At 31.7% G+C, this 18,281-nt stretch overlaps 1 protein-coding gene across 1 annotated transcript; it reads left to right on the forward strand.

The window, feature by feature from the left end:
• The first annotated feature begins 3,324 nt into the window (after window positions 1-3,324).
• Window positions 3,325-9,404, forward strand: LOC149235355 (peroxidase 7-like). Its single transcript, XM_089368530.1, has 4 exons — window positions 3,325-3,654; window positions 7,251-7,430; window positions 7,678-7,840; window positions 8,995-9,404. The coding sequence occupies exons 1-4, from the start codon at window positions 3,325-3,327 to the stop codon at window positions 9,402-9,404; spliced, it is 1,083 nt and encodes a 360-aa protein (XP_089224656.1).
• The last annotated feature ends 8,877 nt before the right edge of the window (window positions 9,405-18,281 follow it).

Below are 18,281 nucleotides of genomic sequence, written 5' to 3' on the forward strand. Positions count from 1 at the left end.
AAAGATGAAGCATGGTGCAAAGCAATGGATGAAGAGGTTGTAACAATTAAGGGGAATAAAATTAACATGAGAGCTTGTGGATTCTCTTACTAAGAATGAAGTCACTGGGGTCAATTGAGTGTACAAAACAAAGTATGTATTCAATGGATCCATGCAAAAGCACAAAGAAAGGTTAGTGGAAAAGGGGTATGCTCAGCAACCATGTATTGACTACAACGAAACATCCGCTTTAGTTGCAATATTAGATACAATAAGAATAATTTTCACATTAAAAATAAAATATAATTAGTTTGTTTATTAGTTTGATGTGAAATCAACCTTTTTGAATGGTGTAATGAGAGAATTGTCTATGTTCAATAGTCCCAAGGATATGAAGTTGCAAGAAATGAACACAAAATCTACATATTGAAAAAGACTCTTTATGGGCTTAAATAAGCTCCAATAGCAAGGTATAGCAAAATCGATAATTAGTTTCTAAAAAGGTGATTTAACAGGGGCGAAAATGAACCCACTTTGCATATGAAGTCAAATGGTAGTGATATACTAAATGTTTTCTTATACGTAGATGACTTGACACATATATTGTGAAGTAATTTGGTTGAACAAAATCTTAATAGATATGAAGAAAGAACAACAAAATGCAACAATTATTTTTAATATAACATATCATAGGCACCACACATATATATAATCACCAAAGCACTATTAAAAGAGAAGTTTCATTATGTGAAAAAGATGCTTGGAATATATGTTGACAAATTGGTACAACATTGCAGCAATTTTTGAATTCTCCCGGCATAAATTGTGTTCATTAGATTAGTAGGAAGTTGGAATTAGTAGTCATAATTAGTTTCTCATGATTAGTTAGAATTAGACTGAGAAAATTCATAACCATTTCCATAGTTATAAAAATATGAAGGCTCTATATAAATTTATTGATTGTTTTATGCATATGAATAAGAAAAAAGAGAACAAAGAATCTTATGCATCGAGATCTTTGATGTTTTTTTTCAATATTTGTATTACTTTTGTTTTTCTAACTACCTTTTGTCTCATAATTTCTATGCAAACATAGAAAGGAAATATTATATTGAAATATTATAAAATATTGAATAAAATTACTAATATTCTTAGATCATTAAATATAATAAAAATTGAAAATATGATAAAATATATATTAACTCTAATAAATATTGACCAATCATATTAAAACATTAAGTTTTAACAATAAGATATGATCATTTTAAAGTGTCAAAACATTGAAAATAAAGTAATAACTCGTATAAAAGATGTCACCATGGAGGTTATGATACTTTTGACGACTTTGCAATTTGAAAATATGATAAAATATATATAAACTCTAATAAATATTAAGCAATCATATTAAAACATTAAGTTTTAAGAATAAGATATGATCATTTTAAAGTGTCAAAACATTGAAAATAAAGTAATAACTCGTATAAAAAATGTCACCACGAAAGTTCTGATACTTTTGATGATTTTACATCTTGAAAATATGATAAAAGATATAGTAACTCTAATAAATATTAACCAATCATATTAAAACATTAAGTTTTAAGAATAACATATGATCATTTTAAAGTGTCAAAACTTTGAAAATAAAGTAATAATTTGTATAAAAGATGTCACCATGGAGGTTCCGATACTTTGCAATTTGAAAATATGATCAAATATATATTAACTCTAATAAATATTAAGCAATCATATCAAAACATTAAGTTTTAAAAATAAGATATGATTATTTTAAAGTGTCAAAACATTAAAAATTAAGTAATACTCGTATAAAAAATGTCACCATGAAATTTCTGATACTTTTAATGACTTTACATCTTAAAAATATGATAAATATATATTAACTCTAATAAATATTAGCCAATCATATTAAAACAGAATAAAATATGACATTTTAAAGTTTCAAAACATTGAAAATAAAGTAATAACTGTTATAAAAAATGTCACCATGTTTTGATACTTTTGACGACTTTGCATCTCATGATATAGTCTACTCTTATTTTTATAAATAAAATTGACATAAAGGCTAATTCATTTTAACCTAAATTCCCACATTATGATATGATAATGTTTTGATGGTAATGTAATCGAAAGTTCAAATATTTATGATGTACAAAAGAATATAGGGTTGTACCTGTTTTCATCCGAATATATTTCAGTATTATGTTTCAAAAGCAAGGGCCTAAATAAATGGCGAACTTTAAGATTCAACCAGTGGGTATTTTTTATGTAGGTAGTTTTGTGTAAATAGGTGGTGATTTGGTGGATGGATTGATTGATTGATTTTCAAAAGCAAAGGCCTAAAAGCTAACTTTTAAATTCAATTGGGAGTTAGTGGGCATTTTTATGTAGATTGTTTAGGTTAGAAATTAAATAGATATGGTTAAAGCTAATAGTTTGATTTTATGTTTTTAGGAAGAAAGGAAGGAAGGAAGAAAGGGAAGGAAAGAATTTTTTTTGCTATATTTACTCTAAAGAAAAAAAAGGAAGGAAGGAAGAAATCTTTTGCTTATATTTATTCTAAAAAAAAGTGGGTTTTATAAATTGAAAAAATAAAATCCAAATTAATCTTTAGCTTATACTTATTCTATTTTTTAAATATATTTAGTCATTTTATATAGATGGTAGATTTCATAAATTGAAAACATAAAAATCAAATTAATTTTTTTGTTCATATCTATTTTAATTTCTAAATATTTACAATTAGGTGTCAAATTTTCTTTAAGATAAGATTTGGTTATATTGGGCGAAAATGTTTGAACTCCATGTTTCAGTTTTCAAGGTTCTTTGAATGACAAAAAAAAATTTTGACTATACTGAATCTATTTTCACCCTAAAAACACAATTTAAACATTCCGACTATCAAATTTATTTGAAAAAATAAAAAACCAAATTCCCACTCTCAATTTTTTTTTGAAACCAGTGATTTTTAACTGTCCTCTGAGACAACGCCATCATAAAATATGAAGTGTTCCCTAACAAACGAATAAGAAAAGAATAAACATGGAATTGGAATAAAGAAATCTGGTGATGGGGAGTACATGGTGCGCACGATTTGAAGAGCATATTCAGTCCACTGACAACATTGTTGCATTCACGTTATGAAATAAACAAACAAATCCTGCAACCCCATGAATTAGACGTGCCCTATTATTTCCCACGATGCCATCTAACCCACCTTCGTTCCCTCTATCTTTCACACTATATATATATAAACTTCTCAGTGCCCACACCAGTTGCTCACACAGTTGCATTAGTTACTGATCTGTGAATAGCCAGAAATTCCACATCATGTCTTTGTCTTTGCTACATTTAGTGGCGATAGTTTTGCTTATGTATGGAGGAGCCCTTGCATTGGCGGCGGAAGAGAAACTGAACTCTGCAAAGTCTCCATCACCATTAGTTGCTAACCAGGTAGCATCCAAGCCTGTAAACAAAGCAACTGCGCCTGTGAAGAGGAGACCGAGGGCAGTTCAAGAGTTTCTGTCGCCCACCTACTACGCTCAGAGCTGCCCCAACGCCGAACAAATAATTCATGACAGGGTTCAATATTGGGTGCAGCAGGACTTCACACTTGCTGCCAGCCTCATACGTCTCCACTTCCACGACTGCGTCGTTCGAGTAAGTTCATCAACATCTTTGTAAATAATTTTACTCGGTTGTTTTTAGGACAATTGGTTTGGTATTTTGGGAAATTTAAGTTTAGATATTTTTATCCATTTAATTAAAGTATTTTTATATCGATTGTTGATTCTTCAAATATTGTTGATTTTTTTCGAATTTGACAGCTCCATGTCCGTTTGTTGTCGAATTTGACTGCGCCATGTCCGTTTGATTGCTAAATATTGGGGGAATTTGCGATATGTGAAATGAAGTTTAGGTTTTTTTTCCTTTTTTCTATTTGGCAATAAGATTTTGAATGATAATTTGATGTTTTGATGTTTCTATTGAATTTTTTAAGGATAATTTTATGAGAGATTGTGATTTTTTATTATTTAAAATACAACTTGAGAGATGTTTACATCAATGTATATTATAAATAAAATATTTTAATTTTAACCTTAATTTTATATAGGATATAAAGTAATTGAAAATATGAAGTAATTAAACAAAATTACTTTTTAATATAAGGGAGATATGTCATTACTTTATTCATTAATATGGAGTTTACAAAGTACATGTACAAATACTATTATTGATATTAGATGATGCATAATTAAATATGCCATAAACTTGCTTATTTTGGAATATAACTTCTAGAATTTTAATTTAATTAATAATTATTATTAAGTGAATGGTATGATTTAACATTCACTGAATATTCTAGAATATTTATATTAGTATACACAAATCAAAGTTAAAATTTGTCTCTAAAATAATTATGTCTTTTTTTTCACTTTTAATTAAATTGATTAATTAAAAAATATAAATTATAAATAAAATATTTTAATATTATGTCTTTTTTTCACTTTTAATTAAATTGATTAATTAAAAAATATAAATTATAAATAAAAATTTTTAATATCAAATTTCCCAAAATACAATTTTTTCTTATATTTATATCTTAAAAAATTTGATCCTTCTCCATCAGTGAAATTGAGATAAATCTATATCAATAAATATATAAATAACTTTACAAATTAAATAATTTAAATTTTTTTAAATTATATATTTATAAAATAAATCCATTTTATTTCAATTTATATATTAACATAAAAATTATTAATATTTTCAAAAATAATAATTAAATAATCCATATTTATTATATCATTAAAAAATTTCCCATTTCAAAAAGGAGTTGTCTATAATGCGACTTTTTGGAGATTCCGGTGATGGAATCCGCGGAAGAAATTGAGGTTAAATCTTGATTTGTTGCAGTTAAAATGGTTTTTTAACTGCATATTTGGATTTAGCACCCTCGAAAACCCTTGGGACGCTTTCATTGTGCAGAAACTAGATATCAAACTTGCGATTCCAATAAATTCCTGCGAGATTTCGACCGGAAAAACCTGTCAGAAAAGCTTTCAAAAAGTCGCGTTATAGACAACTGCTTTCAAAAAGTTTTCTCCACCAAATCCCTTTCACCCAGGATGGTAAAATGTTCCTTTCATCTCAATTAAATTTCTCATATATCAAATTTATGGATTTTTTTAATCGATCGTGTTCTTTGAAATTCTCTCCACCAAAGGGTAGATAATGAATTTGTTTATTAAACTATGTTTTAAATATTTTCAATTATTTTTACTAGAATCACAATAAGATTCGTAGCAGATCCAATTCTCAAATAATTAATTCGTGGTCTATATTCTTAATGAAATTCCTCACATATCATATTCTGCAGTAATGGATTTTTTTATCATAGATAAATATAGGATTTGCAATAATTTTTAAAATATATTATAAAAATTATTTTGAAAATTATAATTATATATATATATTTTAATAAAAGATAATTTTTACCGTTAAGGTTTTTAGTAAAAAGTATATAAAGAAATTATCAATTATTTAGTGTGGTTCATCTTTAAGATAAGATGAAAAATCAGATCATGACATTAGATTAAATAAATGAAGCCAAATATTTTTTAGTCATTAAAATATAACAGCTAATTTTAACTAAAAAATTATCATTAATTAATAAATAATTTTTTTATTAAAATAAAATAATAGATAGAAATTAGCTGTAAATAAGAATTAAATTAAGTTTTATTATTATTATTATTATTTTAATCTAAACGAAGATTAGTAATAATAAGGTGAAACTTAATTATTCTAAACAATGAAACTGAAAAATAGAAATAAGAAAATGGAAAAAATAAAAATAAATAAATAAAATTTTATATCGAAAGTGAGTAAGTTTAAAGTTTTAGTTATTTTTGTAATATTATAAGATAAAAGACTTTGTTACAACTTAATTATTCTAAACAATAAAACTGATAAAAATAAAATAAAATAAAAATAAAATAATAATAATAATGGAAAAAATAAAAATAAAATAAATAAATAAACAAACAAAATTTTACATTGAAAGTGGTTAAGTTTAATATCCAAATTGAATTTGAGTTATTTCTATAAATATTATAGGATAAAAGACTTCGTTACTTTTTTTTTAATGATGATGATGATGATGATGGTTAACGTCCGCTGAGACGAAACATTGGTCTATTGGACCTAAAGAAACAAATTATTTATTTGATTTAAGATTTTATTCCTATGCTCAAAAAGCTTGGAGAGAAGCCTCCCGAGCTCACTATAATTTTGACATTGTAAAAGGCTAGGAGGTCAGTATTGTAACAAAGATTGTGAAACTGAGATCTAATGTGGTTGTACGCGGCGGGGCACTCTAAGAGGAAGTGGTTTTCATCTTCAATGTTCCTATTCTCACATATATGGCAGATCCTTTCCATCCATAGCGTTTTAGGAACTGCCCAACGACCTGTTTCACTATGGAGCTCATGAGAATTCGTTCTAATCTTTGCTATAGAAAGAAAGAAAGAAAGAAATTATTTTAACGTCCACGAGGCCAAAGATAGCCTATGGACAGATTGCTTCTTCATTTGCTTGATGTATTCGGCCCTTTTTTTGTGAAGCTTCACAATAAATGCTCCCATCTTCTCGACAAACCCCTCGTTAATTTTCTTCTTTGGGCTAGTTAAAATAGAAAGATACTTTGTGATAGATTAACCATTTTATTTTTATATTCAATTCTCACACTACCAACTTTTTTTATTTTCTTAATACTTGAAAAAAAAAAATCTGAATAATCTCTTTATTTTCATTTTCTGATATTTATATTAAAATATCAATAAATTAAATACGATATTCCAATAAAATAAATAAATAAATAAAAATAAAAATAACTTAATTTTTCTGAATAATCTCCTTCTCTTCTTCGAGTAAGCTCACCCCATCTATCTTAATAAATGTCAATAAATTAAATATAATAACCCAATTAATGGGGTTTGACCTAATTTTATTGTAAGCTCACCACATGTATCTTAATAGATGTCAATAAATTAAATACAATAACCCAGTGAATGGGGTTTGACCTAATTTTATTGTAATTTAAAAATAAAATATTAATCTGAAGTTGCTTAATGTGCATAATGTGGGTACTAAATTCATTTTTAGTATTAAAAAGATATGTTAAAAAATGAAAAAGTCATGTACCCTGGCTGAGAAATTATCTAGTTCAATGACTTCTTACTGTATCTTCACAGGGATGCGATGCGTCGATTCTGTTGAATTATGGAGGAAGCGAGAGAGATTCTACAGTAAGCCGTACACTGCGCGGTTTTAATGTCGTGGATGACATCAAGCAACAGCTGGAGAATGCATGCCCTCGAACAGTTTCCTGCGCCGATATCCTCACAACAATTGCACGGGATGCATCGCTTCTGGTATCTATATTTCTTCTTCCTAATGTTAGTTTTTTATTTTTTTTAACATATCATCTCGATCTCGATCTCGATCTCGATCTCGTAATTATTATCTATTCAAAATTTCATAATTATTATGATTATTTTTTAATGATCATCTATCCAAAACCCCATAATCACTATCACCATTTTCAAAATAATCACGGAAAATACTTTACCGTATCCCATTCTCCACCATTGATTCATTTATTTTGCTCATGTGCTACAGTTGGGAGGGCCATTCTGGAGCGTTCCCTTTGGTAGGAAAGACGGTCGCATCTCCCTAGCAAGGGAAACATATATCGTTCCGCAAGGCCATGAAAATTTGACTGCACTGATAGAATTGTTCCAGTCAAGGGGACTCAGTATTCTTGATTTAGTTATTCTTTCAGGTTAGCTGCTCTCAGTCACAGATATCATTGTGTTTTTCTATTTTAGGTTTAATTTTATGTAAATTTTACAATAACTAAATAAGCTAAAGTTAAACGATGTTACACAACTATTGTACTTCTTAATATGATAAAATAACTCATAACTCATGTTAAAGTTAGAATGGCAATGTTACAAATCCAGTTTCTGAAAATATATTATTCAGGGTTCAGGAATAACCTTACCTTCTAAGAATTCTTCATAAATTGGTATTTTGAAAAATTAATATTCTATATGAAATTGATTTTGTTTTTGGAGTATATTGAGTTTAGGTTGGAATTAGCTTGTTTATTGGATAAGAGAAGAATGATGTGGATTACTAGGATTTTGGGAAGGTCAATAAAGCTTGGATGCCCCTTGATAGTTTTAATTCTTTCAAAGTGACTTAAGTGACTTTCATCTGCAATTTCTCTCTGGAAAGACTTAACCCTGAAACTTGACTGAAACTAAACCATAGACATGTTGCGAAAATCGTTATCGGGAATAAATGACTTTAGGGTCTTGAAAAACTTTAAATAAAATATTCTTCAATAAGAAAACTCTCCTACTAATTTTTTTATTTTTTTAGATAGATAGCATTCCGAACCATAGTATTCTGATCCATGTAAATTGATTAGAACATCTTATCTGAATTACAGAATCTAAAATATCCCCAAAATCTGATGTACTAAAACGGTCTGAAATATCTTAAAATCTGATGCACAGACACAAAATCAATTGTTTGACTTTATTTTATCCCTCACATTTAAAAAGTATTCCAATATCTTCAATAGCATTACTGAAAAGCACAAGCAACAAAATCAGCGGTAAAGCAATTGACTTTGCTGCTTGTGCTTCTGATTACCCCTAAGTTAGAATCGTGTTAAGGATGCCTGTCTAGAGTCTAATGAGTTGAAATCCACCCCTGGTAGTTAAGGATTCTACTGTATTTTGGGAATTGATCTGGTCCTATATTTATCTTATCCGAGGGTGTAAACATATGGATTTTTGTAGCTTTGGTTTTTAATCTTCTGCCTAGTTAAAATGAAAAATGAATGCAAATATAGAATTGTTGCTATCAGAATCACTTACAAAATATGAGAATTCATGGGCATGTTTGGTTTCTTTGTGTTTTCAGGTGCCCACACAATTGGGAGAAGCGTTTGCAGTGTGATACAGGACAGGCTTTACAACTTCAATGGCACCCGCAAGCCTGATCCAACCATGGATCCCACATATGTTACATACCTGCAAAAGAAGTGCACTTATGGATGGAATTGGGGGTCAAACTTAGTGCACTTAGACCCCACAACACCCAATGTTTTGGATGCTGTGTACTACCAAAATCTGCAGAATAAAAAAGGACTATTTGTGACAGATCAACTTCTTTACAGCGATGCTAGAACAAAATTTCTAATTGACACGCTTGCATCAAATCCATATTTATTCTACCAGCAATTCAGTGTGTCAATGGTGAACTTAGGAAACGTGCAAGTTCTCACTGGAGATGAAGGAGAAGTTCGCACTAACTGCAATTGGAACAATTAAAGCTTCTATGGCGCTATTCCATATTGAAATATTTAGTATCTATATCTCAAATAATGTATGTGATGGGTTATCAGTGTGCACGTCCTAGAGACTAGATTGTGTGTAAACCATTTTTTTTCAGCAGATAAGAATTTTCTTTTGGCAAATATTTGGCAAGGATTTTCAATCAACTATGAATACTTGTTCTTCACGTTTTGTAATAAACATACATGTGATTTTCTCATGACAAAGTTTCTTAATAAGGGCACTGCGATCCGTAAACTACAAGTCAATCAAGCAGGTCAAGGGCTTTTCACATGGGAGGAAAGTTGTTACTAGGAGAATGGTAAATGATATACATCCTAGTGCATTCAATGGTGTATAGTTATATAAGTCGATATATATTGTCGGATTTAAATAGTGTATATATCTAACAATATATCCAATGTATCTAACATAGAATGTATTACTATTGGATGCATAACATATCCGATGTATTACTATTGCATGCATACCATATACGGTAGCTATGCTTCCCTGCCAAACAAGATCTATTTGCTGGAAGGTCCTCATCTCCTAATATATCTAACGTACATAATATTGAATGCATTACTGAGAAATGCATAATTGTTTGCCAACAAAGTATACCTTCAAGTTTAGTGACAATTCTTTTTTAAGAATTATACATGTTTTGATAAGTATAAAAATAAATTTAATGTTAAGGTTAAAAGAAATCCGTTATTACTCACAATGACATTTATCTAGTTGAATTTATAGAATTTATAGAATTGTTGCTATGAGATCCTTGTATCTAGAAAGGTCAACTGCATAATTGACTGCTACTTTATACGCCTAGTAATCACACAACTCACCTATAAAACTATCAAAATTGTAGTTCGTTGATCAAGAAGCATCGACAATTATACAAAGTTTATCAAAGATAGTCAAAGGCAGTTATTTCTTAAATGAGTTGAATGGGAAGCTCAAAGATTGTGGTGGTGAAAAGAGAGTTATTCGGGAGGTGGTTATGTCCTAAGTTGAATGGAAAGCTCGAAGATTGTGGTGGTGAAAAGAGAGTTGTCTGGGAGACTTCAGAGTGGGGAGGAACCAGTCAGATAGATGTGACTATATGTAATTTATGTTTCTTCTAATAATATTTGTAATGATGTAATGTAAGTATTAAAGGGGGGACTTGGAATAATGCTTACAATAGTATATAGGTAAGATTGGGTTGTTGGTTGTTGGAATTTTGATGAGAGATTTTCTCAACAATATTCTCTTTGTTTGAAATCTTTTGGATCTCATGAGCACTATTTATGTGGCTTGTAATTTGGCTTTCAAGTAAGATACAAATAGTTTTGTGCGTACCATGACTACTCCACCAATTTTCTTTTTTTGACAACTGGGGTATCACGCAGATTCACCAGAAGGATCACTCGTGATCCCAAAAGTGTAAGGACGGGAACTCCACTAATTGAGCTAACACTCAAGACTATAATATATTAAATGTTTTGTTATGTAGATCAAAATATATATTGATAACATGATATATAATATTTAGATATAATTAGATTTAAATACAAAAACTACTTAATATATTGTTATTTAATATATATTTTTTGTTTATAATAATTAAATTATATGAATGAAATTGTTATAAACTAAATTATAACTATAAATAATAATAATAATAACAATCCATAGAGATCTAGTGGTCAATTAAATTTGTTTATTAGAAGGAATAATTGTTATTAGTCTTTGCCTCGTTAGAGACTATAACATGTGGTTCATGGTCAAAATGTGTTGACTTTGTATTATTTTACTGTGTTTTTGCAATTTTAACCAAAGTTTTGGGAAAATGCTTAATATTTCTATTTGCCCATAAATTCAAAGATAATTTGTTAATTTTCTGCAAAGCTTATTTCTAATTTTCGATTGGTTGAGAGAGCTCTGATGGGACATAATTCCTTTGGTAGAGGGCATTTTATTTTCGGTATTTGTTAGTGCTTGAAAATTCCTTAAAAAATATTAAATAAATAAAAACAAAAACTAATTTTGTGACTCGCCATTCCGCTAGTGGGTGCTCTGATAGTGAGTGCTCTGACACTATTATACAACATCTTTTCCCTTTACATAGGCGGTGTAGAAATTAATGTGTAGATTTGAAACTACTCGTGCAATTTACTAAAACACAAGAATTAAATCTACTCTACTCATCTGCGGAAGTTAATTCGCCATCTAAAACAAGAATCATAAACATGCAAAAGGAAACATCACACATGCACATAGATTTATCTAGGGGAAAGCAACTACTCAAAACCCCTTACTATATGTATTGCATTAATCAAATAATCTAGATGAATACAATATGCTTGTTCAAGCTTGAGCACAACCTACACCTGTATCTTCTATCCTTTGCTAGACTGATTGAACATGACCAATACTTAACCAAAATTTCAAGCCTCCAAGCTCTTATTTCCTTGCAATGCTTCTTGAGAAATTAGGCCCCTGTTAATTAGGAAATTCCTCCAAAATTCTTATGCAATTCCTAGGATTGATCACCTGACCAATACAATGAACTATACACTCAATCTATTATAAATTAATTGTACCTGCCTTGGAAACTCCACCACAATTAAGCAATTAAAATTCCTTGAATGCATAAGCTAATTGAGACTTGATTACTTATCTGGATGATCATTGAGTGTGGTTGAAGTTCCACTTCCACAACTTGACCTTCCACTAGTTCCTGTAACAATTAGAACTAGTTTAATTGGCCATAACTCAATTTATCTGAATTAAATTGCTACAACTGGAATTAACTCAACCTAGGCTCCTAAAATTTAGGAACCCACTACACACAACTAAACTTCATGCCCCTAACTCAAATTAACTAAGCTAGATTCCTATTTTTTAGGAATCAACTCAAGTAAACTAAACTACAACTCATTAGCTTGAATTGAGTGTTCTTAACTGAGTGGCAAGAGCCATGTCACCTCAGTTAACTCCTCCAAGTTGTATGCTGATGTGGAATTTTGAATTTTCTCAATTTTAATTAAGGCAAAATCAAAATTGATACTTTATTGCTACATTTTCAACACTCCCTCTCAGCAAGAAAGGGATTATCAACCACCCTTATCCTATACCTATGGAATATACTGCATGTTGTTGGAATTATGACTAATGTGTTGTCCTTGATGGCAACCTACTTGATAAAGATATCAACATAATAGTTATGTTGATGCTACAGACAAGATGGACAAAGGAATATCAGTTCGGAGACAAAGGAATAGTAAAGATAAAGTGTGAGAAAGTATACAAGGGTCTTGTGAATAAAGACCATGTATATATGTAGGTATAGTGAAGAAAAGTCGCGTACATATTATTCACCTTGGTAATTGGAATACTAGGGATTTTTGTCATGGTATTGGCCCATAGTATTTGGAGCGACAACAGTTATTTGATCTCGTCGAAGAATACCATCGACATTACTAAGGAATTGGCCTAAGGTATTGGCTAAGACAATAGTTATATAAGGAGATGGAGGTCATAGTGTTATGAGGTAAAGTGATGGGTTATTGATGAATGATTTTATTTGAAACAGGTGTGCACCAAGGAGCTTGGAGGAGTCTCAGATCTGATAGATCTGAAAGTATAATAGAAACTAATGAATACGCTTTCTTGATCTTTTATGATTATGACCAACAATGATAGATATGTGGTGGTAATGATTCTCTGATATGAATGTGTGACAACAAGGTTTGTGGAGTTTGTGTTGTGGTTGCAGTGAAGGAATGATTCAATGATTACATCTATACGCTCGTTTTTCATTGATAAGTCATGTACATATGCGGATCTGCTTCTAGGCAGTCGCGTATACATTCTGCAAAAGTTTAGAATCTGTACGCAGATGCCAAGAATGAGAAGTGCGTACATACGTAGATTTTTTTTGTAAGAGTTGCGTATACATGCTAAGGTTTTGCAGTATGAGTTGTTTATAATGTTTGATCAGTCCTGGTATGTTTGTTGTTGTCTGTCGATGAAGTCTCTCTTATTATAATCTATGTTTGACAATACTCATTGGATTGAATTGATTATGGAATATGCTACTATGTGGTGATTTTCATTTGGTTCAGTGGTCTGTGATGGTTCCAATATGTAATTAGTGATTGATTCAGTGTTACAGTGATTCAAACTCAGGTATCAGTATTTTGAGATCTCTACTCATGTCTTCTTCAAGGGAAGTGTGTACATAAGCGGGTATGATTCAGAATAGTAGCATATATTTTGACATATGTTTGATTAGGGTTTTCAGTGACATCATTTGGTTTTTGTGATGAAAAACACATAGTAGGGCATATTTATGAATGATTGTGCATTAATTTGATATGATATGCATTGATTTTATCTTGTTGCATTAGTTGATTGTTATTCAATTATTGATTTGATAATTCAGTTGGTTCAGTAAGTGAGTGATTTGATATAATGATAGGTTTCAGAATTGTTATTTGATATTGGGCTTAAATGATGGAAGTGGGTCCAGTCTGGAAATATGATGAAATGTGGCCTACAGGTTTCATGTTTTGATTCAAGTGGATCCAGTATGAAATATTATGAAACGTGGTCCACAAAGGTTCTGAGGGTTGGATCCTTCAGTGAGGGAGTTAAAGCTTCCTTCTAGTGGTAGCTGGTAAATATGTTCAGGGGGTAGGGTCTCCCTTCTGGTGGGTGCCGTAAATGAGATCAAGGGGTTAGAGCTCTATTCCAATGGGTGATGGAGAACAAGAGAAGGTTGTATCCTTCTACAGGTGGGTTCATGCGTGCTGGTATGAATATGCACCAATACAAGGTTGTAATATGTTTTCCTTTATAATAAAATAAGAAGACAGAGACGACAACAATGGTGGTTTTCTCCCACATTGGGTTTCCACCTAAAAATATTAGTGTCCTCATGTGTTATTTTGTTGCTTATGTGTGATGGTTTATTCTGTTCTTACTACTCATGGTTATTGTTTAATTAAAGGCTAATGAATAAATGATACACTAGTTAAAGTAGAACATATGATGAAATATATGAAAAGTTAGTTAACTTGATATATGTTGTTTTCCTTTAATAAAGTCATGTACATACATTGGTTTACTAAATTACAGTAGAGTACAAAAATATGAATAAGAAATTGAAAAATTGAACTAAGTTTAAAATATTGATTCACCCCCCCACCCCCTAAGTATTTTTCCCAACAATTGGTGTCAGAGTAGGTCCCTCAGTTGGAGCTTGATCACTTAAAGGGAGATTCGTTAAGATGAGTAGTCAAGAAGGAGTATTTTTTGCTAGGCCACCTTTATTTAATGGAACTACCTTTGTCTTTTGGAAATTCATAATGAGGGAATATTTGCATGCACTTGGAACAGGTGTATGGGCAATTTTTGAAGGTGGATATCGATATCCAACCTCTATTTCCACATATATTGCAGGGAAGAAACAATATGAAACAAATGTAAGGTTGTAAATGCCATCTTGGGAAGTTTGGCCAAGTCTGAATTTGTGAAATTCATGCAGTTGAACACCGTAAAGGAAATGTGGGATAATTTTATCCAAAGTTATGGAGGTGATACCAAGGTAAAAAGAGCTAAAATTCAAACAATTAGAATTCAGTATGAGACACTTAAAATGCGTGATGATGAAACCATTGCATAATTTTTCCTTAGAGTAGATGAGATTATTAACTCAATGAGAAATCTTGGTGATGAAATAAAGGAAGCTACTATTGTTGAAAATATTTTGAGACCTGTAACTCCAAAGTTCGATTCCAAGTCTCTGCTATTGAAGAAACGCAGGATTTGAAGAGTCTCACAATTGAACAGCTCCACGGGATCCTAACAATGTTTGAGAGATAAAAGGGGGTTCCTTAGATATGATAGAAACAACTTTCAAATCCACATATAAAGGGAAAGAGAAGTAATCATCCAAATATACAAGCTACATGTCAGATGAGGAAGAAGCAAACTTCATGAGGAAATTGCAAGTAGGAACTGGAAAATTAAGAGGTAATCTTCCTTTTAAATTCTTTTCTTGTGGAAGAGTAGGTCACTATGCATCTATATGTCCATATAAAGAAAATCATAAAGAAAATTGAAATAACGTTGCTAAAAATAAGTTTTCTGACAAGAAAAGATTTTACTCTAATGAAGATAGTCATAACACATTTAATGACCTGGAAAATTCAGATTCAGATTCTAACAATCATTATCAAGTACTTATGGCTCTTGAAGATCAGTCAATTAATGAATCAAATAGCTGTGAAGTAGATGACTTAATGAGAGCACTGAAAGAGAATGATAAACTTAGGAATGCAAACAAAGAATTGGAAACAAAAAGAAATAGTATGGTTAAGGAAATAAACATGCTAAAGATGGAATTAGAAGCGATGAATAGAAGAATAGAAAGAGTGAGAAGACAAATTCAAGAAAAGGAAAAACATTGTGAGACGTTAGAATCTGAGGTTGTGGCCCTAAAGAAAGAATATGATAAGATCAACAAATGGGTAAAGGCATATGAATCCCTAGAGAATATTATTAATGAACAACGCTCTCCTCAAATCAAAATTAGCATTGGGTATAACGACATGGCTTTAAATACACAATGTGATGAAAAAACCCAATATAGTGTTATTCAAAGGAAAAATGAATCAAGTCAGACATCTGAAAGGAACTCTCCTAGATCAAGGTGATTAGGTGCTCAAAATTTAGCTCAAAATTCAAAGTTGTTGGATCACTGTGAAACCTAAACAACCACGTAGTTCTTGTCATCTTGAATCCAGTGCAACTCGTTTTGCACGAAACAGACACTGTATGCTCCCACAATCATGTTTTGTTCACTTTTCCAAACAAGAAAATTTTTGCAAAAATTTGACAGCCCAGTTAGCAATCTGTATCGCCAACGTGGCACTGAATGTGCAGGTCTATGTGGTAGTTTGATTAGTTAACTTCCTTTGGTGAATCATATTGTGCCAAGTGGCATATTCTCTTTGGGTGCAATTTGGCATATTTTTATTGGTTGGTTGATGGCCAACCACGGGCTGACACGTGGCCCAGCCAGAGGTCGCCACGTGGCAGCCCAGGGGCCACCAAAATTTTGGATTAAGGTCCGGGCAACAGTAATGGGGATTGAACCTATGACCACCAAGACACAATTCTAGACCTCCTACCAACACGCCATACCAAAGGTCTTAACCATATGTGTCATCGACATATATTTAAATTACATGGGTGCACCAATCCGAGGAAAGGGCCAGCCCTTGGGCACGTGCCACCGACGACCACCAGCGGAGAGGGGCAGGGGCCCGACCGATGAGGCGGGTTGTTGGCCTTAGCCTCGGGCACCTAGCCCCCATATAGCCACAACTTGCATATTTAAGGCATTAGCATACATTTAAAGTGTCCGAAAATTTCGCACAAAAATCAATGAAATTGTCGCTCCGTTAGCGTGATTTGGGGCGAAATTGTAGGATGATGTTGGGTTTTGGGGAATTTGTAGTGTGATTAGTAGAAGATTGGGAAAATCCATAACTTCTTCAGTTTTTTACCAAATCAAGAGAAGAAAGAGGCTACACAGGCATTTTTGGGCATTCTGGAGCCATTGGAACAGGTTTCAAAGCTTTCTGAGCATTGTAAACTGATGTATTCACACTTTTGAGAATAATGGAGAGGGACAAGCCATTAGAAGTTAGACCAAGGATACGTAACCCAGGAGGGGTGAACTCCTTCATCATGTGTTGTTGTGATATTGTTTATGGTGATGTTCATGTATGTTATATGTTGTTGTTCAATCATTTATTTATGTTAATTTGCACATAAAATTTACATAAAAGAACTCAAAAAATCATGTTTTAAACTTGCAATTAACCTCATGAATCCTTAAGAACTTTTAACATATTCTGAAAAGGAATTTAGCACAGCAAAACTAATTTTCCCAATCAAATCAAGTTTGGTATCAGAGATCTTAGTTTTCTTTGTGCCAGAAGGATTTAACTATTTGCAAGTGAATGTCATGCTTACAAGGTTGAAGCTCAAGAGAGGAGAAGGGAAGCTAGTTGAAAGCCCTAAAGTTGGGTCAAGGAGAAGGAGTGCAAGGTTGCCACAATCTCCACCACCAATTCTTCCTCAAGTTTCAGGTTAGACTTTAGTGAGCATGTCTCATGAAAGAGAGCCTACAAACATGACAGAGGATGAGAATGTCTTTAGGAAAGCTTTCTTTGATATGACAGAGATGGTGAAGGTCCTCTATGAAGAGAGGAATACTAGACTATAGGATGAAAGCTCCAAGCCTCCCAAAGAAGAAGGTTCTTCAGGAGGAAGAGGTAATGGGAATGGAGGTAAACCTCCACCCTCTCCACCATCTTCTTTATCTTCTTCTTCACATGCATCTTCACCCTCTTCCACTAATACAACCCTTACTCATACTCATCAACATGTCTCAAAAGGAACTGGTAAATCACCTTTGTTAAAACTTGATGTTAAATTTGAACTGCCCATGTATAATGGTGAAGTGAATGTAGAGAAGCTTGAAAATTGGGTTCGTCAGTTGGAGGTCTATTGCAGAATTCAAAACCTTCAAGAGGATGACATAAAGATTCAGCTAGCTTCCTTGAGGTTGGAGGGTGTAGCACTAGTATGGTGGGAATCAAAGACACAAGAAGAGATAAAAAAACACGGTAAGATCTCAATTTCTTGGTCTGATTTCATTGCTGCAATTAAAATATAATTCTACCCTCTAGCATATATGCAGAAAGCCATCATGAATTGGCAGAACTTTAGACAACTTAAAGGTCAAAATGTGCAAGATTACACCCAAGAATTTAGAAAAAGGTCTCTAATGTTAGGTGTATATTTGCAATC

This window comes from Pinus tabuliformis, chromosome 8 (assembly GCF_031772625.1).
Source record: "Pinus tabuliformis cultivar Carrire ecotype Pingquan chromosome 8, CPIR1, whole genome shotgun sequence".
Taxonomy (NCBI): domain Eukaryota; kingdom Viridiplantae; phylum Streptophyta; class Pinopsida; order Pinales; family Pinaceae; genus Pinus; species Pinus tabuliformis.